We start from the raw sequence: 23,641 nt of genomic DNA on the forward strand, positions 1-23,641 counted from the left end.
GGCGTAGCCATGTGAGACTAAGATATTTAATCCTTATGATACCAATCATTCGAGACAAGTTCTTCTGATAACGCAAATATATTTTGAAAACGGATGATAAAGTTAAACTACTACATGCAATACTGTAATATTGCAATTGTATACGCTGTCAAATGTATGGTAAGAATAACGACTGACATTAGTGCATATCAAACATAACTTTCAAAATTTTAATAATTTGATTCAATAAATCAGAACTTTTTTATTTTGATGCCCATGCGACCGATCGATGAAACTGTCGAATTAGTCTTCGATTTCCTATTCTCGCTTTCAAAAATCGATCAGATGTTAGCTGATATTATTGGGCACATCATGAACCATTCTAATTATTATACAGAAAAATTTATTTGCAATTTCACCCAAACTTCCTTGTAAGGAACGAAAATGCTTTCATTTTATTAGTAATTTATAAATGAATTATAGGATGATTGAATGACTCATTTTCACTGTTATAATCAAAGGCAACAATTTATCAGTGACGGTCAACGGGCGCCAATGTCGGACAAATACTTTGACTTATTATGTTAAATACTTGATTTATCACTTCCACTTTGTGTGTTCATGATAATGGTATCATTTTTGTCTTTCCAGTTTGTAGTGTAGTTTATGGCGTAGTAAAATGTGAAGTTTACGAATAAAAATGCCATCAATCTTCCAACATTTACACAACTGATGATAGCATATTTGAAGTTTCTTATTCTCAGATCAATCGATATTTCGTATCTTTCAAAATTGTGTCACGATAAGATCATGGTGATGATAGAAAACAGCAAATAATTTTGCTGGAAATCTTTATTTCTCATCCGTTCCACTATCTCTGTTCATATTTTCTCAATGATTTATCATTGTTGCTTGTTAAATATATAAATGCAATAATGAAAATGTAACGATTAGAATTTCTAATGTGATTTATAAAGAAGAGATAATTGCAGTGGATACTAATAACATGAATGATAGCTTTAGATCATTCGCTTGGATAATCCACTGAAGTTGCTTAATAGCCTGGAGCAGTTCTGGGAGGTGGACAGTGGTCACAGCTACCTTTTGGTCCATCAGGACCTGCTTCTCCTTGATCGCCATTTGCACCATCTTGTCCCGGGGGACCATCCTTGCCGTTTTGACCTGGTGGGCCACGTGGTCCCTGTCGCCCAGGATTGCCATCTCGACCTGCTGGACCTTGTTCACCCGGTGGTCCCTGTGGGCCTGGTGGTCCTGGTGGCCCTGGTGGTCCGGGTACCTGAAGGATTATTGAAAATAATTTAAACTCGATATGTTCATGATTTTTTAATACTGGAAGGATAGCAAAACAAACCTCAATCTGTACACCTGGTTTTCCTGGTTCGCCAGCTGGACCTGGATTTCCTCGTGGTCCACCCGGTCCTCTTGGTCCTTGTGGTCCCATAGGACCTGGTTCACCGGGCTGTCCGCTTGAACCTTTGTCTCCTGGCAATCCTCTCTGTCCTTTCGGTCCTGTTTTGCCTCGTGGACCTGGCGGTGCTGGGGGACAGTGGAAACACCAATCTTTTTCAGTTGGCTAAAAATTTCAAATTATCTGTAAATTATAGTTTCCTATAATCTATACTATTTGAAAAAAATTTTTCAGACATTACAAAATGCAAAAAACAACCACCATAACGCAAGTCTTGAAAAGATTATAATCCGAAAGGTCAGAAGATATGAAAAAAATCGTACTTTCAAAATGACCCATTGCATTAAACGAACTTACTAGCTGGGTTTCTTGAGCATCTTGACCTGGCATACCGGGCTTACCAGGTGGGCCATCCCGACCATCATCACCGTCCTGTCCAGGTGGACCTGGTGGCCCAACAGGCCCAATACCACAACTGCAGCATTGGAACACTGGCTGCCTCTTTTGCCTTTCTTTTTTCAGTGCTGAACGCGATGATTCGAGCTAAATTTGCCAAAATTAAGAAAAATAAAAAACACTTTACCAATGAAATCGCCCAAAAATTAAATTATTTTCCTTAAATTTTATAAAAATTTAAAGTTTTATCACTATGATGGCAATTTTTAATAAATTTAAATTCATGTTTTGGAAAAAATATACTTTAGTGAATTCTCCCCGTAATCCGACAGCCCGTGTCCTGCAAAAGCTAATTTCATCTTGAAGGTTAGACTGCACATTTTGCATGTAAGTGCAAAGCATTGGCACACAAATGATTGCTACCAAAGTTGCTACGGTGGAAACAGCAACACCACAGAAGGCAAGCTTCTTCATGCTCTCAGCTTCAATGAGAAGCTGCTTCGGATCATCGGAATCAACCATCTTGGTACCTGCAAATTGCAATCTTGCAACAACTGTAACATGCTGTCAACTAGTCAAAATTCGATCATCCCATTTCACTTAATCTAACTTCTCCCCAATTCGATTCGATCACATGTAAGTTTCTGTCCTATTCAAATTAAAAATTCATAAAAAAACATTGATATTAGAACTCGAGAATTACAACAAAAAAAAAAAAAAAAAAAAAATAGAAAAAATACAAGGGAAAATTGACTGATGTGAAGTTTTTCCAAATAGTTTTCATCGGTTTTTTTACTAATTAAAAGTATTTTTAAAAGAGATTGGAAGGAATTCTTTTTCGTTCAAAAGAAGTAAAACTTCTTCATTTAATTTTATTAATTAAAAGATCTTTCAAAACCTTCAAATTTTCAGAAATTTTTCATATTTTTCAATTTTTAAAAGATTATCAAAAGCTACCAATTTGTATTTTTTTTCTTGCATAGCATTCGTAAAGTTGTATTCATACAGTTTCTGGGCAAAAGCAATGATGTCGAGGTGAAATACTGAAGTAGGAAATATTTGGCTTATTATCTTTATCTCTAATTTATTTACCTTACCGTTTATTTCTCTATGTGCCAAAAGCGGCTTTTTCACAAACACAGGTGCTTAGGTAAAATGTTGTTGCTAAATTGCTCAGCCAATTATTGTAATTAATTGATTTATTAGTTCATGCATAAGTTAGTGAACTAAAATTTTTCCATTATCATTTCAATACTAAAAAGAAAATTTTGAGTAACTGACAATAATAATAAAATGAGAAATGATTGGAAAAGAAAACGAACAAAATTTTATGAGAATATTCGTCGCTGTAAGGCATAAACATTGTTACAATGAAAGTATTCGAAAAGAAATTATCAACAATCACTTTTTAATGTCACCAATTCGTCAACCGTTTCTTGTGACAGATCATTCACTTATTAGTCATATCGCGCTGGTAGAAAAAAGAAAAAACAAATTAATAGAAGATCTGTTTATTTTCTCTTCCGGATATGATTGTCCTTTCACTCGTTTTGCTACAGTTCAGTTTTTTTTTTTTTAAAATGACTATGTGGAAGTAAATTTTTAGTAAAACAAGAATAGAAATTCAGAAATGGAAATGTAACTATTATTATTTCAATAAAAAAAAAAAAGAAAAAGAAAAAAACTAATCTCCTTGCAGAGTTAAAAACAAAAATTGAAATTGAATTCATTATGGAGAAAAAGAATTCAAGAAATTTTACACCAGTTTAATAAGGGAGAAAGTTGAAGATCAGTTACATACAGTAGGGTCAATTGTCACCACTCATATAGCCTGTGTGCTGGCTGCATCGTCCCAAATGGTATACCGTTTTGAATGGCGCAAAGAGCCATTTTATATACTTCTTGCCCGTACCACCTACCTGCCAGGTAAGCGATCGCTAAGGTGAGACGAGACGCCCTCTTTCGTCCTCAGATGTTGATCATTAAGTTACCAAAGCAAGAAGGTATCGTTGTTGCTATCGTTTGCATCACTTTTTGCATCTGCTACATAAATGCATATCATTGCAAAAATAGAATGCAACTCCTCCATCTCTGTTATCATTATCATCATCATTATCCTCAGTATTATCATTATCATTATCATAATCGTTACCATCATTATCATTGTTTAATGTGTAAAATAGTAGCAATGACATTAATGTCATTGTGTGAATGGGCGTTTAGTGACAAATTTTTCTTATTAACTAATGAAGTTTGCTAAAAACCGGATTTGATGCTCATTCTATCAGCATTTCTAATTTTAATTTCATCGAAAGTCTCTCTCTATGTTTCTTTTGCTGCTTTCCATCTTTTATAACTTTTGACAAAGATGTAAAAAGCAAAAATACCATTGAGCATTGTTTTTATGCATGTATGTGTGTGTCACAAAAAAAAATTTAATTCTGTTCAAAAGGACAAAGTGAGCGGAAAAAAGGACACATACACGTAAGGACAAAGGTAGGATTGAAGAGGAAGGATGAAATGAAAGGTATGAAATATTTGAATTAATTCAATTGCTTACTTCTAATGAGAATTATTTGCATTTGAAAGGAATGAATTCCTTCTCTTGTTTCTTTCATCGGAAAATTAATTACTTTTAGCTACTTTTTAAGGCCATATTTTGTCATTCATCTTTCAGCGTTTCATTACAATTCATTTCGATTCCGATGTCAAATGACAGGATTAAAGAGAGAGAGAGAGAAAAACAGAAAGGAAGAGGGGGAGAGAGAGAGGGAGAGAGAGGGAAGAGAAGACATTAATCGGTGGGCATAAAAACAAAGGAAAAAAAAAGAAAGTTGCTATTATTCCTGTTTCTATTACTATCAAATGATATTCGTTTTGTTCTGTTTTTAATCAGGAAAAATTAATCATTTAATGCTTTTCGTCCGTTTAAGTCGTCCGTCCGTTTTCGTCCGTCCGTTTAATCAATAGTCCGTTTAAGTCGTCCGTCCGTTTCCGTCCGTCCGTTTAATCAATATTAGCCGAATTCAACAAATATCCGATTACAGTTGGAAAACAAAACTTGTAAATTAGCACAATTTGTGTGAAAATAATTCAAAATTGTCATTGATTGATTTTGCAAAGAGCTGGAACCATTTTATTTTAAAATATTAAAGTGACAAGATGAAAAACAACAACTTTCAGGAATAGAATTGCTTTTGTGACATGAAAATTTTCTCAAAATTCCATTTAGCAAAACATGTTGATATAAGCGCATGTACGGAGGAGAATGCGGAAATGGCATAGAGAGAGGTAAGTGACAGGTAAGTGACACGTTAATTTCCTGAATTTTGAAATAAACCTTTACCATCTTTTGCTATTTTCAGGTTTTTTGGGAAATTTTTCACACAGTAAAGCAATGAATGGAATGGTATAATAAATGACTGAATTTACAACTATAATAATGACTTCTCATTTGCTTTACAATTTAATGAAGTCAAAAAAAAAAAACAAACATACCTTTTTTCCCTCTCATTTTTTCTCTCCCAGAAATTGGTTACCCATCCAATAAACTATTCCTCTTGAAAAAGCAATTTTAATTTTAATGCTTATGATATTTAAATTCTTTAACTACACCTCAAACTGTAAAAATCATTTTACATGTCGGGAAAATTCAATTATAATTTCAATAAAATTATCTTAATCATTAGATCGATTCTGTATCCGTTTACTTCCATCATTTTCATAATTGCAAGAAAGATTTCAACAACAATGAAAACAATTTAATAGTAATCATTAAGCTATCACTTTTATCGTTTTAAATGTTATTTTATTTAACTGAAAATATCAACCTTGTGATATATTATTGAGGGGAATACTTCTGATATTGCTATTTCTACAAATCATTTATCTGTTCAGACTTTTGGCTTACTAAAATTTTCTCTTAACACTGAATAAAGTAGTGTAAAAATGGAAAAATTAGCAGTTTCAGTATAGATTCGAAAAGAAACTACAGTATACAAACGGTATCACATGGTTAGGTGATACAAGTGTAGTTCGATGGTAATGACTTATTGGAACTTAAAGTTAGTTACTATTTACAGCGCGAAATTCCTGAAAATGAAATTGAAATCGGCAGGTGTTATTGTTGATTTAATTTTTGATTTCTTGAAATCACTGGTTTAGTTTAATTGAATTCTTGACTCTTTCCAAATAAATCCTAAACTAAACTATCATACTACCATTACTCAGCATTATGAATGATAATGATATCTATTTTCAACAAAAATAACATATATTTATAGTAAATTTTTAACAATAACAATAACAACAGAGATTTGCATTTGTAATAAGGACAATCAAATGATTTTTGCACTAACAAAACATTTTCAATGATAGTTACTATTTTGGTTCAAAATGGATGACAGAAGGGAAAGGAAAGGTAAATATTTAATTTGTGATTAGTGATAAATTAGATGATATGAAAATGGAACATTGAAAGAGAAGAAGAGAAATGAAATGAATCATTTGCAGCTCAAACTACAAAGGATTTCATTAATTTTACTGGAAAAAGAATGAAATATAAAAAAGTTACCATTTTTCGAAACAAATCGTCAAAGTTCCTAGACAGATTATTGAAATAGAACAAGAAAAATTATTTTCAGCATTTTGTTTCAAATATGAATCAAATTTTAACTTAATTTAAATCTGATAATATTTTGGGTCATTAAATATGACAAATAATGAATTGTGAGTTATAGGCTTAAGTGCTAAAATACATTTGCGTGAAGTAACAAAATGCGGTAATAGTTAAATTTCCCGATTCTCGATCAGATTTCTAACCCTGGCTTGAGTATCCCTTATCAAGCATAAAATATAATTTAGGAATAATTCTTTGTTAATTGCATTCAGATTATATTTATTTCTTCGTGCAATCATCTTCCAACACAAAGTTAGCCATTCTTTCAGCCAATTCCGCCGTATAAGCCATTTCATCAGCACTTACATCCGGCGCAAATCTGTAAATTGTCAATGTAATGGGATAGAGTTCATGGTCATTATTTCAAAAATCAACTGATTCTCAGTTCTGCTATCCTTTTTCGGACAAAAAAGAATGAAGTAGAAGTTGCGACCCATTGACCACTTAATTGTATGACCTCTAATGGCTCTGAACTGACTAATGTACAAATTAAAAAAAAAAACAACTTCTCCGCCAATATTGATTCATCCTGGACAAAACATGATTTTCAAATAGCCAAATGAGATGAAATAAATACCATCAGCAATATTGCCAGGGTTATTTTTAGTGTCCAATTTTCAAAAACTTCAAAATACACTGACTAACCGATCAGTCTCAAGGCATATTTCGCGAGAATTACAAATATGGTGAAAACTGCGAAGTACAACAAACTCTTATTTTAAGGAAAATTGTTTGAAAACAAAAATACGAAGTGAACGTTACATATTAAAAATGAATAAAATAAGACAAGTTTATGAAATCAATTAGTTTAAGCTTAATTAAACATTACTAACTTATCGAAGTGAAATTTTGAGAAAAATTGGCTAAATATAACTTTCCATTGGAAGCCACGTTTGGAATCTATGCGATCGATACCCCATAAATGCATTAGATCGAAATATGAACCACAATCCATAGCATTTGGATTTGTTTCTTTTACCTGCAAAAATTAATAGAACCATTTTTGATACTAAAAAGTTTTCTTTCTTCTTTTCTCTTGTTTTCATTCATAGATCCATTTACTGATAGATGAAGGTACCAAACGAAATGACCGCATAGGACGAGAAAGAAGAAAGTAGAAAACACTACCGATACGTTTGAATGCATAATGCGGTTATGGTTAATATAACTACTGTAGCTATTTTATATTAATACATCAGGTCAAAGGGCAATGATTATTTGAGATCATTTCTTTTGTGGATTTACAATAATTAGCTAATCGAGATATTACTCCTCATATTTGCCTTTTCTTCTCTTCATTCCTACTCGCCATGTTATCTTCTTAATCTTATACGTCTGTCAATGTAATATTTTGCATGAGTGTAACTTGCTGTTGACCTATGCCCAGTGGAATGAATGTTTAGATGATTCTACCGACTGCTCAAATAATAAATTAGACCGAGAATTCAAGAACAAATGTACCATGGCTGGAAATGAAAACTCGAAATGAAATTATGGAAGTTAATTTCGAATATATTAATGTTATGAACATATTTGAAATTTACGTAATTCAACGTTTCTTAAAATTTATACAAAAATTTCCTTTCCAAGAATTTTCTTGAAACAACAAGAGATTTTCAATATTTTTTATTGATGAAATGAATTATTTCAATGATTTTGAAACTAATAGTTAGTGTAACTTTTATTATTTCAATAACAGGTTAAAGGTCATAGAAGATGGAGTGAGTTTCATCGCTATCAGTAGAATAAGTTTGTAGAAAATCTTCCCAAACCTAAAAGTGGTCTTTCAAAATTACTGAGTAATCTTATCTGCTTCAGTTTTTAAATAGTTTAACTTTGTCAAATCCGTTGACAACTCTTCTTTTCAAGTATAATTACATTATATATGGCCCAACGTTTCATTTCCACAGGTCCACCAAATATTTTAAAGCAAAATTCTGGAAGTTCATTGCCGGAAATAAAGAAAGAAGTTAAAGGATGAAAGGCGGGTAAAAAGCTGCAAGGATTGATGTTCCTGAAAACCGTTTCCTGATCGTCAGCCGATTGCACGTTACTGATTGGGATTTCCAAATTTTCGTCGATTCCTGTAATGAAAGTGAAACTCAGTTGTCAGACAATCACATAACCATCTTAAGGTATCGTATGGACCACTGATTATCACAGCTTATCAAGTATCATTTTCCACTTATTTTATTTCTCGTTTGAACTTCTACCGGATGATTCAATTCTTGCTGTAACAATATCTTTCCAAAAGTTTGGAGAAGATCAATTCTTCTTCCTCAATGTCACAACAATATCAATTCTTTTTTAGACTCAAATATGTGATGAAATTTCCTTAATTGTTAAGCTATATTAAAAACAATTTTTCATAGAACATTTTAAAAATACAATCTTTTGTAAGTTCCATCTATCACATTTCGTTTGATCATTTCTTCTAACGATATCTCATTATAGACAAGCTTCCCGTACTTACAATTTTAAAAGAAAAATAATATTGAAATTTCAGGACTGAATGATATTTTAATTCAAACTTTACCGCTTTGATGTTATCTCATAATGTTATTTTTTGGAATATGTTTTTACATATGCTTTTACATACCTTTTCAAGATTTTTCTCATGCCATTGTCGTATCCGTTGAAGCTACCTTTAGAGTGACATTTCAATATGTCAACATTTTCAGAGAGAGGCTTCATAATCACAATCTGTTCCGTGCATACTTCAAATGGATGAAAACTAAGCCGACGATATAATTTTAAAAGAAAAAAAATAATTTAAGTTTGTTAAACAATATAATACTTACTTCATAATTAATGCAAATAATTGTAAACAGATTTCGATACCAATACTGTATAATTTATGAAATGTTACAGTAAGCTTTAAATAGTTCAAATATGAAAAACAAACTGTTTATATTATCAGCTCTGAGCTCAACGATAAAATAAATCTGAACTGATTAAGCTTAACTAACAATACAAGAATCTATAGCATAATCAGTGTACTGAATTACTAAATTGATTTGCGCAACTGCATGCAATACATGCATGCAATTGTCCTGTCGGTAACAATATCAATTGATCGATCCTATTCATGGTATTTCATTCAATAAGATCATTTAAAGTACAATCATATCATCAGACACTACAAAATTGTAGTTGTTTTCAAGGAAATGAATAATATGCAAATTATCTATTAGCCCATATTTGCATAATATACTTGCTATAAGCAGCAAAAGATGATAAAAGGAGAATTTTCATACATTTTGATGTATTTAAATTTCCTTTATGACTATCCTTTTTACGTGCATTTATCTGCAGCATTCATTTTATGCATGCATGTCATGCAATTAAAATATTACTTCTATCCTTAACCAATAAAACAGATTTTTTATAATTTTCAATCAAATTTTATTCATTATCTTACCAGTCGTATATTGTTTTAATAGCATCTTTAATCTTCATTTTATGTATTTTAAATAAACATCCAATAAGCAGAATTGAATTTAATTAATTCAATTTAATTTCCAAATGTATTTGGCATCTTTTATTCACAAACCAGGAAGTGTAATGGATATTCCGAGAATGACTTTCTTGATCCATACATTTCTGATCAGTTCTAAAATTATTTTCGAGTTATTCATATTTCTAAGTGCAAATCGTTTGAAATTTTTTTAAGAAGAATATCAAATTTTCAAAATGAATTCTTCATATTTATGTTGTACTGATATGAGTGGAAACATTGCATAATGCTTGTTCATTGTTTACTATTTTCGACGGTAGACATTTTTGAAAAATAATTTATTCAAAATTTCTCTTCAAAAGAATTCATGGCATGATTTTAAGTTGTTTCCGGATGTTTTCCCATATGACTTCGTGGATTTTCCTTTGTAAAAGTTAATTTCACCATTTTTATCCATAAAAGAATTGGAATTTTTCGAGAACAATTTTCAAATTATTCTCCTGCGATATTTTCAAAAGCCTTTTTGTATTATTCATCCTTGTCAACAATGAGAGTGAAATAAGAGGTAAAAAAGGTTACGCTATGCGACATTGGAAGATTTAAAAATATTTTTAACCATTCTTTTCCCTAATTTTATTGACTACTATAACTCTTTGTTTTCTACTCTGATGACAAAAATCTTGATGCAATTTGCCGAACAATGTTGATCATAAAAAATTCAGGCTACTCTTGGTTTACAGTTAGACAGTACTGATTAGACTACTAGCACTATAAAGCAGTTGATATGATATTGTCCCAGGATCATCCGAATTTTTTAATCAGCATCAATTCTCCTTAGCAGCATCATTTGATATTGTACGTCTGAATTCCCACAGAGTTCATCAACTGTTTCATATTATCAGTAGTCTAACCAGTACTGCTCAACTATAAATCATCAGAGTATCATCCAAAACAAATCAATAAGATCTAATTAAATAATTTCGAAGATTATAAATTCTAAATACATTCCCGAACAAACAAACAAGTATCTTCCTGGAAAGATAGGACAATAATTCCCTACTGGTTGGTCCGCGAGATTTAAAATATGGTGTGCGACTGGGACGACGTGGTTTGTGTTTTTGAAGCTATACATGATTCGTTTGTCAGCGATACAGGTTTTTAATATTGTATTATTAACCTATCGAAATCCCTTTGTGACGTCACTTCATTATTAACTCCCTACCTTACTTTTACTTACAAGATTTCATTATTCTGTCTAATCAACTCTCTCTCCACCTGTTTTTTATTGTTTATTCTTCAATATTAATATAATTTTTTTTCAATGTAATTTTAATTTAGGTAATCCGACAGCCTGAAAGAGAAATTCCTCAATCCGCTGTTTTATTGTTTTATTTTAGAAAATAGCGCCTGGAAGAAAATGCGATAATAGTTACATCAAATTCGGATTTACTATTGAAAACAATAAAGAAATAAAACTACAGTGTGTCATATGCGTCACGGTTCTCGAGAACGATCCTTTGAAGTTATCAAAATTAAGAGGCCAATTAGGGATGATCAGTTCGATCGACAGAACTCTTTAAAGGTGAATTAGAGAATCTGGAAAAGATGAACTCGATGAACCTAGCGATAAAAATTCAGCTAACGATATAAATCGGAAAAAACATTCATCACGTCGTTTGAGGTATCAAAATTAATAGCGAAATCAAAGAAAACTACACACAATAGGATAAACACTTGTAAAAGTTTATATGATGAGAGCTGTTGAAGGAGTTTTGGAGATGACAGCTAAATAAAAAAGATAAGAAATACCTCTGTTGAACAACACAGTAAAAGCTCGAATTGCGGTAATGTCAAATAACATCGAAAGGAGGGACAGCTTATCTCGAAAATTAAAAATTCTCCATGTTTTGCTTTGCAGTGTGATGAGTCAATAGATGTTTCTAATTGCAATCAGTTGCTTTATTTATCCGCTTTTTAGGCGTCGATAACACTATTAAGCAGGAATAAATGATTTCGTGGGGACTAGAAACGACGTCAAAAGGTATGGATGTCATGGAAAGCTCGCCGGTTTCCGTACGGATGACACTGCAGCTATATTATACTTAGTTCCCAAGACTATTCCCAAATACCGCTGCTAATGAAGCGATAATGACCAAAGAATTGATCATTATTATCAAAAGTAATGGCTTAAATACACACCTTTTAAAAAAACTGTACGTGGAAATGGACTCCGACCACAAGACACTTCCTTACAACACCAAAGTTCTTGGCTGTCGAAAGGCAATATGCTACGAGTTAAGAGAAGAAGTTTAGCTGTTTTTAGTCGAGAAGAAAAAGATTCATTAGAGCAGTTTTCTGATCTGAGAATTCGGGCGTAGTTGATTTATCTTGCGAATGTTTTTGCACATTTAAATAAGCTAAATTTGCAGTTACTAGTTTCTGGAAACAGAAATTTAGAAGACTTGGGGAATTAGACTGGGAATCGATTGGAAGCAAATGATGATGTGCGTGGAACTTTTAGCAATAGTATTAATCTCAGAATTAGATGAACATCGATGAAAACCAAATTGAATTTTCTGTTAAAGATATTCCTTCTTTTTATATTACATTGGTATTCTAACTTAAGCTAATGCTTTAAAGGTTTCAATTATAGTTTATTTTCAAATCAACAGAATTTATTATTTTTGACCATTTGATCCATGCCACAAATAAAGAAGCGGAAGTGACCTGTGCTCAAGAAAAGGTTGGGAATCACTAGTTTAATGCATTGGGAATGGTGAAATTTTTTTTTGGAGCAAATAATGCTTGAAAAATTTTTTTTGGAACAAATAATGCTTGAAAAAATTGTCTACAATCATATTGGAGGTACCAGAGATCAGTGTGGTACGAAAAATTTTGAGCTAGGCTGTATTAAAAAAGAAGAAAACTCTTGTCCTTTCTCCGTTACCCAAAGCTTTACCTTAAAGAATCGTTACCTAAAGCTTTTTCTCCGTTACCCAAAGCGTTACCTAAAGCTCATCCGGAACCGAACATTCAACTTCCTGAATAACACTCGTAATTTTCAGATTTTCAGAGCTATGAAGCGACGGAAAAATATTTCATGGAAAAGTTGAATCCAGTAATTCATATAATTTATAATTTGCATTATATATAAATCATATATAATTTTTTTGCATGTATTACGCCTGTTCGAGAAAACCTTATTCAATTATCAACTTAGCCAGTTGTGAAAACTTCACTATTTTTATGTTTATCGGCATTACTACGTGTATTACAATATCGATTTAAGCGAAACTAAGTCTTCTCAATACCGCACATAAAGCATACGTTAGCGAACAATTCAGTGCTGTAAATTATAAATTGAACATTAAACTTACAACTTGAATATTTACATTTCCCATCTACAGGTGGTAAGGTACCAGCTCAGAGTCCGATCAAGTGGAACTATATTCCGAATTCATTTTTTAATCAGGAACTCCAAAACTTTTCATTGATGATGATATCGGTGCTTTTTCTTCCAGAAAAAAGAAAAACATGCTGCGATTTTAAAAAACAATTCATTTGTCCCATTTATTTCATTCGTTACCCCGAGTAACGAAATAGGTTTTGGGTTAATATAACCATGATCAAATGATTACTCGGCCTTCAAGTCTTGTGTTATCTGGAATCCTCCCACTAGTCTTCCTTTTTTACTTCTTCTTACATGGACTAAATCTTCCCGGAAGTGACTATTTCAATGTCTTGTGTTTAAACAAAAGTAGTTGTCTCGTTTCCTTCTCACTTTTTTTTTTGAATAGATTAAAATATTGTATCCAAGTTCGTCCTTTTTTTTTAGAGAAATATTACATTATTTATGTGTGGGAAAAATTTCCCGGATATTTTTGTGCTTGAAAGCATCCAATAGCAGTAGAAAATAAGAATAAAGGCGGAAGGGTTTGAAAAAAGGCAGAAGGGTTGTTATGAATTTGATGGGAGGTATATATAACTGCATATGTGACATAAATGATAAGTTTTATGAAATAAGCTAGCAGATGTGATGGGATATATGTGTAGTAGTGTGAATTTGTATCATAAACTTTATTAAACAAAAAAGTAAGTGCTTCATATTAAAAGGAAGTGGAAAAGTATTCATCGGTCAGTTGATGAACTTGAAATGAACAGAGTAAACAGTACAGAAGTTGGCCCTGGATCAATTGATCAACAACGACCGAGGCTTGCTGCAGAACAGCCGGATGCAGCTCAGGCATTAGCTGCTGAAGCTGCGCAACGACAAGCATTACCACAACCAAATCAGTTCGGTAGGTTTGAATCTTTCAATATTCTAAAAGCTTTAATTCATGTTGTAGAATAAATAAACGCTAGGAATAATTATGTTCGAAAGAATTAAGAGGGAGCAACAAAGGAAAATGCGTTCTATTTAGTGGGAAACATTCAGCTGACAAGTCCAGTATGAAAAAGTATGATGGGACTGAGAAACTCAAATGAAGATGTGGGATTTCTCTATACGTTCACGTTGATATCATGTTATTTTCTGTTCAGGTGCGGTACGAGATAGATTATTTCATGCGATGCTTGTACGTGTAGCAATTAGTTATAATCGACACGTTCCTATGTTGGGCAAACGTTTCATTGAATTTTCTTCTTTAATAACGGTGTGTTTTTAATTCGTTTTTTTTGGCAAGTACATCTTATTTCTTTGTTCATTTCGACGTTTGTGTGCAATTTAAATTAGTGATATAGAGGAATAAATACTCACTACTCACGAATACTCGTTTATCGATCGGGGCTGTGTGATGTTTGAAATAATGTATAGTTTAGGAAGGTTGTTTTGAGTGAACTATCTTACCACAGTTGTACACACATGTGATCGTCAGTACCTTACAAACCAGCAAAAATAAATCGCAAAAAATTGAAAAACAAGAATTACCACTTTTCAGGCGATAATATTGCTCTCTATAATGGTTTATGTACATCATTTTTTTGATGAAACAGATAGCAACTGTTTAGCACCATTCATGGATCAATGGCCCAGAAATGGTGTTTTGCGCGTAGAAGTTGTCAGAAATTTGAAAAGATTTAATGCTTATCAAGATAGACTACTAGGTAAAATTACACATTTATAGTTTTTAGGCAGCTTCCGATGAAAGAGGTTTCTTAAGAGTATTCTATCTAAATCCTGGATATCTTCCCTGACTCAAATTATTCGATCACTATGCAAATGCTATAATTTCATACTAACTTTGCTGGTTTGAACACTTTTGTTTGATCATAGTTGAATGGTTTATTTCTTCCTTTATCTCTTATCCCTTTATTTACAATAATTCTTCCTATGATTGGAACCCGGATCTCTATAAATTATTATTTTGTTTTAGTCGTCAAACACAATTGAGCCATTAATTTCAGAAAAATCTTATGGAAAACAAAGCGAAAGTAATACAACAGTATATGACTTAAAACGTGTATTAATGAAAGGTCCTAGCGCTTTGCCAAAGGAATTGCAAAGTAGACCCAAGCATTATTTTCGGTTTGTTTGATTTGTGTTTATAAGATAACAAAAACTAAATTAATTGACATATTTTTGACATACGTTTTATTTCTGTCAGGACAACATCCCCAAAAATCATGCATGCTTCTCTGGCAGTAAGTTGTGCTTTCTATTCAGTGACAGTGGTAGCGTAATTAATAGTTACAGAATTTTATTTGTAATCATTTCAGGAAGAGGAGCGACCATTGGAGCAGCTTCTTAACTGCAGAAGACTCATTATTGAGTTTTTTCATAAGGTCGGATAGTAATTTGAAAAAGAAACTTTTTTTGGAGGATTTAGACGATGATGAGCTTGACTTTGAGTCACAGGATTTAATTGGTATGTTTATTGAAACTGTATTTAATTTTCTGCACTCTACCTTTATTTATTAGTGGTATCACTGACTGCTTTTTATTCATCATGATTATATCTTCCTTTTTTTTCTGGTATTCTAACATTTCTCACGCAATATTAGTGTACCAAATTGCCCAGAAATTCGATGTATTAATGACATTACTTCAAATCATATAAATCGAGAATTCCAGAAAGAAGTTCACAATATTTATCTGTTTTAATCCGTTTGCTAATTAGGTCTATAATAGAAAGCTGATTGTTTGGAGTTAGTGGAAAATCAGAGTTTATTAATTTTGTAAGGGAGACAAAAAATATTGTTAGAAAATATTGTGTTATTTCTCGGCAGTGCTATCCTGGATATGTTGGGATAATAGAGATTTGCAGGAGCAACTTTACACTAATTACAGCCATCTCTATTCTTTTTCCCCTGCTGTTAATCTTAAATAATTCTAAAAAATTCTACACTTGTTACTCACTGTTTAAGCCGGTATAAGTTATCTGCACAAACTGTCCTTGAAGCGTCCAGCAGAACGTCACGGTTTATTCACGTCCTTTAGGACATGTGCCTTACATTCCATTATATTACTGCTGTCCATTACTATCTCATTGTGTAATGGATTAAAATTTCAAAGCAATTAATTATTTAAGTATGTATATTTCAGATGATTCAGACGCAAGTTTCGAGTATGTTGTAGAATATTCTTTATATTATGGTTTGCTAAAATTGCCCCATTCGTATCGTCTTGAACACAACATCCCATTTCTCCTTGTTAGGGTATTATTTTCTTATTTGGCTAAAATGAAAAGAATTGATCTACAGTGAAGTCTGTTCTAAAATTGGCATCGTTTCGTCGCTAACTCATTCTCTTTAACCGGACTATTGATAAAGTGGATTTTCGATGATCTTTCTAATATTCTAGTCAATCAACTTCACGTATTTTCATGCTTACTTCAAGTTTCTGGGGACTTATGAATCGTAGTTGTGTGATATGATCTAGATATTGACTTTTATAATTCTTGAGATTTCCAGACCAAATCTTGTAGACGATCATATAAATGTGTTTAGTACTTAAAGTTCACTAGTTTCTAATTCCTTTCCTGAGACAGTGTTTTGGATTATTAAGAATCTGATCAACTTCACTAAATTTACTTTACTGATAATTTTCAGTTAGATCCTGAAGTTGATAGTTGTTTTGGTGATTGGGTCAGTCGTACATTGATGAAGAATTTTATTGGTTATGAGGATGTGTTAATGTCTTCAGTGAAAGCTTTGGCTGAAAATGAGACTGACAAAGGTAATTCGGTGTCATTTTTGTTCTTTGTTTGCGGTGGTAGCGTATGCTCATAATTGTTGTCGGATCGTTACCAAACTATCATTCATTATGGCTTTCGTGTTTAAAAAAAAAAAAACACATTGAAACTGAGGTCTTTTTTATGCGCTTTCCAGCAACAAGGCAATTTTTTAAGAATGCGAAAGAGATGACTACGAAAAATAGGGAAATATTTTTTTTTTGGATTTAGGATATTTGCGGGATATGATCACCGGAGAGCATTATCGATTTGTCACTATGGGCAATCCAAGAGCAAGTTATTTCACTGCTTTGATTGTCATGCTTATTTTTGTAAGTGCTTCTTTTTATCTCGACTGCAGACATCCGGTTTTACAGTTAATTTCACGTCATACAAGTACATGGTTGCAATTTTTGGGGCATCCTTTAACATATAAATGGTTAGCGATAATCTGACTACCAAGTTAAACCAAATAATTTATTTGGTGAAACTTCTTCTTCAAGGGATTCATTTATGGTGATTTTCAACATGTAGGTTATCGCTGTAGGAGACATAATGCACTGAATGATTAGACAAATTTGGCGTTTCTTAAAATGTGGTTTAAAAGTCCTTTCAAGTTGATGCGAGGATAAATATCAGCAATGATTATTATCGAATTTGAATACAGTCGAAGTGGTTGAAAAGTTAAAAATTTCATTTCAACATAAAATCCAAATCCAGTAGGGATGTATAATAGCTCTATGTATTATGCATCCTTGAAGAAATGCACTTTTTTGCAATTAAAGATATGCAAGCTTTGAGCTGGAGCGCTTGCAGACGTTTGCGATATCGATGTTGCTGCGTTTTTCGCATCATCAAATATTCTTGTTTATTGTTGATTTATTACAAATGTTTGAGCTCAATCAAGCATTGGTTTTTCCGGCTGCACCACTTCTCACCGTTATTTTAGCTCTCGTTGGTAGGTTTTCGGGGTTTCCCATATTTTAGCGTTTTGAATTTCATTCATTTAACTGTATTTTATACATTGGCTACATTTAATAGTAACAGCGTTGTTTGAAGTGCTAAACCTTATTTCATCTCAAATATGTTAAAAGTCAATTTATAGGTGCTTTATAGGGTTGATACATATGCCTTCTTACATATGCCTTTTACATATACATATGTCTTCTTTTCTGGAAAATTATTGCTGAATGTAGCGTACAGCACAAAGCGACTAGAACAAAAGGACAAGTAATTACTTCCTTCAAGTAAACTAGAATCTGAAACCGGTGAGTTTCAAGTTCTAGCTTTCTTAAAGGAAGTACCAAAGTACTACTGTACATGAAGCAGTTGTAAAGAGTGTATTTTTAGGTATGGAAGCCATAATGTCGGAAGTATTCAATGATACCTCTACCGCATTTTATGTAATATTATTGGTTTGGATAGCGGATCAATATGATGCAATTTGTTGCCATTCACCTATTAGCAAAAGGCATTGGCTAAGGTAAGGTTCCTTTGTTTCTGTGTTTTCATTGACCATAATTATTGATTCGAGGAATTTGTTTTCAGATTCTTCAAATGTCGAAAAACCTATTTATCGGCAAATATGTTTTATTCAAGTTTTTCGAGTTTCAGATTCTTCTATTTGTATCACTATGCATTTTATGCTTATCAATATCGGTATAACGGCCAATATGGTGGTCTAGCTTTACTTACTTCCACATTCTTTATTTTGGTAATTATTTTTTCATTTTTTTTGTTATTCTTAGGTAAAAGTTTGCTAGAGAGTGGTAATTTATCTCTGAAACTTTTGAACATATTGAGAGTTGAGGTTAATAACCAATTCTTTTCTGGTCTTCTACATATCGGTTATCGATGCATGGTGGTTTTATAGAATCAGCTGAATTGCATTTAAATTTAACAGTTTGAGTCACATGTAATTAATGACAAGTAATAGATAGCTTTTCGTAGTTCCCAACTCTATAACCTCTTTTTATTTCACATTTTTCTTATTTTTTATACCGTGACTAACCAATAGCATTTAACATTGCGTAAAAATAAATTATTGTATTTTAATACAGCATTCAATGATCTTCTTCTTTCATCACTATGAGATGCCTCTAATTATTTATCACGATAGGCTGCAGCGAATCATCACTGACTTGCAACATAATCCTGTTAGTTTATTTTATTTTATTTCAATTCTGTCAGATTAGTCTACTTCTAGAATTTCTGAACGGTTTTATTTCAGTTATGGTTAAAATAAAACAAAGTTATATTTATTGAATCTCAACATTTATAAAGTTGTTTATTCCAAAATAAGATAATTTAGATAAGGTTATTACATTATAAATATATTATCATAAAGTACGAAAATTTCAAAGTTATCCAAATAAAGACTTTCAACTGGGTTGATAACAACCCCAAGTCAAGTTTTTTCTCGATCGTTTAGCCCGTTTGATTTAGCTATTTGGATTGTTGGGTTTGTAATTTTTACTAGTTATCTTTTTTCAATTTCAGCAACCAGGTGAAGCGACGAGTACTCCTCCAGGTACACAAACTGCAACCAATGGTACATCAGCAGTACCATCGACGAGGAATGAAGCTGTTGAGGTTCTAACAGAGAGAAGTTTACATGGCGGAGAAGCCTCATCATCCAGAGTTGGAACTACCGCAAGCGGTACATGGTTGTCCCAAGCGGAAGAGGTACCATCTGTACGGAGCAAACAAAACGCTACAGCTGAATTGGATGAAGGTAGTAGCTCAGTGGCTGAAATCGATAATCTGGCTTTGAATGATCCTTTAGTAATGGCTGGTGAACGTACAGCACATGAAATTGTAGGCAATGCTATTGATTGCGTATTTAACTCAACGGTGACATCAGGAGGAGCGGATACTCCTCCTTTATGAGAATTACTGTTTTGATTTCATAAATTGTTGCTGTTAAATACCTAAATGACTGATATGATGCTTATTGACGGGAGTTTTTTGTCACTTTATGAAACTGTAATCTGTAACTATCCAAGATCATACTCATATTCTTTTCATCTAACTGTGACACGTTGGTTAGGCTGTTGATGGTTCAGAACACTTGGCTGTAACTGATTCACAGGCAACTTCGTTTTGTTGGTCTGCTTAGCACTTTCAGGAATAGGTACTGTTTCTCTTTTGGTTTCATTTAACTTTTGTGCTTCGACATATATATTTGGGATCAACTTATCTATATTTCGACCACTTTGAGTTCAGTATTTTAGATCAACTTTTATTTCTGACAAATTTCTTTATTGAAATTCGTAATTTACGCAATATGTTTGCACCTACTGACTTGTTTAAATTGATTGCAAAGTATATTTAGCTTCACATTACTGCTTTGTACACATTTTTAGCATTGTATATAAAAGTGTAAAGTGGTTTTTTTTTGTTTTTTCAATCGACCTATCTGTATACCTATCTGTATATCTCATTGCTTTCCATCCTAGACGTTATAGGCCTGCTTTATTAAACTCCTGTACCAGTGATGTATTTTTCTTGTAAAGTGATGGATGTTTTATTTATGGTCAGTCCTATAGCACTGTTCATGTGTAATTTACAGTCGTCATGTTATGTAGTCAGGGTGAAATTTGTAGCTATGATCGAATTCAATTATTTTTGCATGACTGTAACCCGTAGTGCACTGACAAAAGTGTGACACAATTTTTTTTAGGTTTTGCAACTTTTTCAGTAGAACTTTCTGACTACGAGTGCATGAATCATGCCAGTTTGTTATGTAATTTTCGCACTGTGATGTAATATTTAACTTAAATCAATAACTTCCAAGTAGGTATTTTATAAATTTTTTATCATCATTTTAACTTCTGTTTGGGCTTTGGTTGACTTTTTTATATGTAAACGATGTCATACTTCGTGTGATTTTGACGAGTAGATAATTTCGACTTGTAGTATCAAAAATATATTGCACTAAATAATGTAAAACAATTCATAGTATTAGTTTGATTCAAATAGAATCTGTGTGATTCAATATCTGGTAAACATTTCCCGAAAAAAGCACTTGAGGAAGGAATTCTGTTTTTCAAGCTGTGGTGCTATGAGAAAATTTTCTAAATGGTGACTGGACGGGATAATCCCAGTGATACGAATCAAATTTTCTCATGATGCACTATCACTTTTGAGATTTCACGGCTTGTGGAGGTTTTCTGGCAAAAGTTTCTCGGTGGACTTTGGTCTTTTAAATTTTACTAAATTCATGTTACTTGCATATTGTTCCATTGCTGTATATTTTGTGTCATTTGATTTCGATTAATAGCGGAATATAATTTTCCTTAGCTTTTTCAGTTGTGAAATATTTTGTCCTATTATGGAATGTTTAGCTTTCCAACTGAACAGCTACGAGATTCAGTGCCGTAGAATTGAGGGAATTTGCAAGGGTAGAAAAAGTCCAAAAATCACTCAATGACTTCAGGAGTTTTCCGGAGAGAGACTGGGAGAAAATTGTTGCAGTAACTGTTAATCCTCTCTTCAAAAATTTTTCCGAATGCACCCAACGCCTTTGTATCGCATCACAGATGAGCAGAAGGAGAGTGTCTATGAACCTGCCGAGGATACTTTCTTGTTGTTGGATGCCTTAGAAGAAGATAAAGAGGTATGGGTAAAATATTAATAACTGCAGAAGAAAGTTGACTTCGGAATTTTAATTTCCTAAATTTAAGTTTCCAGGAAGAAGGTTGAATGAAGGACCGAAGGGTTGTTGAGATCTGTGCGAAATGACCGGAAGTTGTCATGTAACTTTGAGACTTGCTTATTCTTTTTCAGGCTTTAGAACAGCTAGAACCAAATGTAGTTGTTGAGATTGGGAGTGGTTCTGGTATTGTTTCGGTATTTTGTCAACAGTTACTTCGGGTGCCGGTCTTTACCTTAACAACAGACATGAATTTTAAGGCTTTACAGGTTTGGAATTGCTTCTTTGTAAGATTAAATTCGAAAATTCGGAACTCTATCGGCAACGGTCGGCGGAGGTGAAAATCTACTAGTCCTTCGAGTATTTCAATTTTTTCAAAAAGAAGCAAGAAATCTGCTTGTGATTGTAACTACATCTTACTTTTTTCGAGATTTACTTTTTCTTGAGCTTTTCTTTAAGTATTAATTTGTTGAGACAAAAAATGGCTCAGAAGGACTGGGATGTGGCGTAATCAGGGTTGCTGATAAATGTGAATTTGATTACTTTTTGAGAAATAAAATTTTGAAAATGCTAGTTTATGAAGACCACCTTATCTTAATAATTTTATTTAAACCATCAATCTCTCCTTAGTGCACTCGAACTACGGCGCAGCTCAATAATGTATCAGTGGAAGCAGTTCAATGTGATTTGTTATCAGCACTAAATCATCGATTATGTGGTCTTGTTGACGTGCTGCTCTTTAATCCCCCATATGTACCCACCGAGCAAGAGGCTACTTCGGACTCTGCAAGCCTTTTTTTTTCTCCTTTTTCTTATATTAAAAGTTAACTTTAGTTTTGTATATCTTGCCAGAACTATCGCTCAGGAATTTATCTTTCTTATTCGAATTATATTAGTTATCAACTCTGATTCGTCACTTAGTAACAAGAGGATCAACAAGATCAACTTGTTCCTTGGACTAGTTTTAGATCTTTCGTGCATTTATTTAACTGTCCCTGTCCTATCCTAGGATTTGTTTAAGCCTTTGCAAGATTTCCTTTTTCCATCCTCACTTCTCATTAAGATTTGAATAAAATAAAACGATGGCGATTTAACAATCCCATAATTCTGAATTAAAATTGTTAGTTACTTTGAAACTTTGCAATTTCTCTTACAGGTTCGCTGCTGGGCTGGTGGTCCCACAGGACGTGGCGCCATTGATCGACTTTTTGCTCAGCTTCCAGAAATTTTAGCACCAGGCGGCTTTTTCTTTGTTGTTGCACTTCATTCGAATGATATTGCCCGCATGTTAGCTTTTAATCAATCAATTTTTTCCAGTAAAATTCTACTTGAAAGGAGGTGCGGTATCGAGCATCTTTTCGTGCTTAAATTTACAAAATCGAAATATTGAATGATGTCGGGATAATTTATCATTTCAATACTGAGTTCTATTTGTTAGCATTACTCAACATTGGTAGATGATTATGGTTAATTGGTCAATCCTTCCATAGCTTTCATGATGTTTGAAAAGAGAACAATAAATACAATTTGTGGGATTTCACCACTGATATACTTAATTATAACTCCGGTATCAACATTATGCATCCCTTACATTCATTACTAAAGCTGAAGCATCTGCAATAAGGTGTTACTAAGTGATTAATCATGCCACTAATAAATAGTCAGCAGTATGTAAGTTGATTTCTTCACATGATGACGTTTGATGGAGCAAAAAATTATTTGGAGTATCTATTTGCTAAATATCAAGGAATCTTGAGAGATGCAGTAATCTTGACTTACTTAAGGATCCGCTTTCCATAATACCTAATATTGTTATTTATAACCTTTGTCATTCAAAGATTGGTCGCCGGGCGGGATTTTATGCGAGGTAAAATATAGA

General features: G+C 32.8%; 5 protein-coding genes across 5 annotated transcripts; 2 read left to right on the forward strand and 3 right to left on the reverse strand.

The window, feature by feature from the left end:
* Positions 1 to 1,023: 1,023 nt before the first annotated feature.
* Positions 1,024 to 2,344, reverse strand: LOAG_02105 (cuticular collagen). The gene is made up of 4 exons (XM_003137643.2): positions 2,108 to 2,344; positions 1,766 to 1,951; positions 1,352 to 1,573; positions 1,024 to 1,276 (listed from the first exon to the last, which is right to left on the reverse strand). The coding sequence occupies exons 1-4, from the start codon at positions 2,324 to 2,326 to the stop codon at positions 1,034 to 1,036; spliced, it is 870 nt and encodes a 289-aa protein (XP_003137691.1). The 5' UTR covers positions 2,327 to 2,344; the 3' UTR covers positions 1,024 to 1,033.
* A 4,357-nt stretch (positions 2,345 to 6,701) lies between these two features.
* LOAG_02106 (hypothetical protein) lies at positions 6,702 to 7,437 on the reverse strand (the record flags this gene model as incomplete). The annotated part of the gene is made up of 2 exons (XM_003137644.1): positions 6,702 to 6,801; positions 7,316 to 7,437. 2 exons carry the CDS (start codon positions 7,435 to 7,437, stop codon positions 6,702 to 6,704), a joined length of 222 nt encoding a protein of 73 aa, XP_003137692.1.
* An 884-nt stretch (positions 7,438 to 8,321) lies between these two features.
* On the reverse strand, positions 8,322 to 10,083 carry LOAG_02107 (hypothetical protein; the record flags this gene model as incomplete). Its single annotated transcript, XM_003137645.1, has 4 exons — positions 8,322 to 8,566; positions 9,128 to 9,216; positions 9,697 to 9,791; positions 10,036 to 10,083. 4 exons carry the CDS (start codon positions 10,081 to 10,083, stop codon positions 8,322 to 8,324), a joined length of 477 nt encoding a protein of 158 aa, XP_003137693.1.
* Positions 10,084 to 14,050: 3,967 nt separating this feature from the next.
* Positions 14,051 to 20,319, forward strand: LOAG_02108 (hypothetical protein). The gene is made up of 13 exons (XM_003137646.2): positions 14,051 to 14,237; positions 14,479 to 14,591; positions 14,877 to 15,042; positions 15,343 to 15,463; positions 15,655 to 15,803; positions 16,481 to 16,593; positions 16,987 to 17,113; positions 17,340 to 17,440; positions 17,925 to 18,066; positions 18,459 to 18,591; positions 18,723 to 18,822; positions 19,169 to 19,264; positions 19,608 to 20,319. Exons 1-13 carry the CDS (start codon positions 14,093 to 14,095, stop codon positions 19,995 to 19,997), a joined length of 1,896 nt encoding a protein of 631 aa, XP_003137694.1. The 5' UTR covers positions 14,051 to 14,092; the 3' UTR covers positions 19,998 to 20,319.
* A 1,222-nt stretch (positions 20,320 to 21,541) lies between these two features.
* Positions 21,542 to 23,152, forward strand: LOAG_02109 (methylase; the record flags this gene model as incomplete). Its single annotated transcript, XM_003137647.2, has 4 exons — positions 21,542 to 21,726; positions 21,897 to 22,031; positions 22,393 to 22,548; positions 22,919 to 23,152. Exons 1-4 carry the CDS (start codon positions 21,619 to 21,621, stop codon positions 23,150 to 23,152), a joined length of 633 nt encoding a protein of 210 aa, XP_003137695.1. The 5' UTR covers positions 21,542 to 21,618.
* Between the last annotated feature and the right edge of the window lie 489 nt (positions 23,153 to 23,641).

Source organism: Loa loa (genome assembly GCF_000183805.2).
Source record: "Loa loa unplaced genomic scaffold supercont3.80, whole genome shotgun sequence".
NCBI classification, from domain to species: domain Eukaryota; kingdom Metazoa; phylum Nematoda; class Chromadorea; order Rhabditida; family Onchocercidae; genus Loa; species Loa loa.

Coding starts and splice junctions, on each gene's coding strand:
- LOAG_02105 (XM_003137643.2), bottom strand. CDS start 2,326: ATGGTTGATTCCGATGATCCGAAGCAGCTTCTCATTGAAGCTGAGAGC. Junction 1,574..1,765: donor ATGCTCAAGAAACCCAGCTA/GTAAGTTCGTTT, acceptor TGAAATTTTTAG/CCAACTGAAAAAGATTGGTG. Junction 1,277..1,351: donor AACCAGGTGTACAGATTGAG/GTTTGTTTTGCT, acceptor ATAATCCTTCAG/GTACCCGGACCACCAGGGCC.
- LOAG_02108 (XM_003137646.2), top strand. CDS start 14,093: ATGAACAGAGTAAACAGTACAGAAGTTGGCCCTGGATCAATTGATCAA. Junction 15,043..15,342: donor TTATCAAGATAGACTACTAG/GTAAAATTACAC, acceptor CATTAATTTCAG/AAAAATCTTATGGAAAACAA. Junction 16,594..16,986: donor TCCCATTTCTCCTTGTTAGG/GTATTATTTTCT, acceptor GATAATTTTCAG/TTAGATCCTGAAGTTGATAG.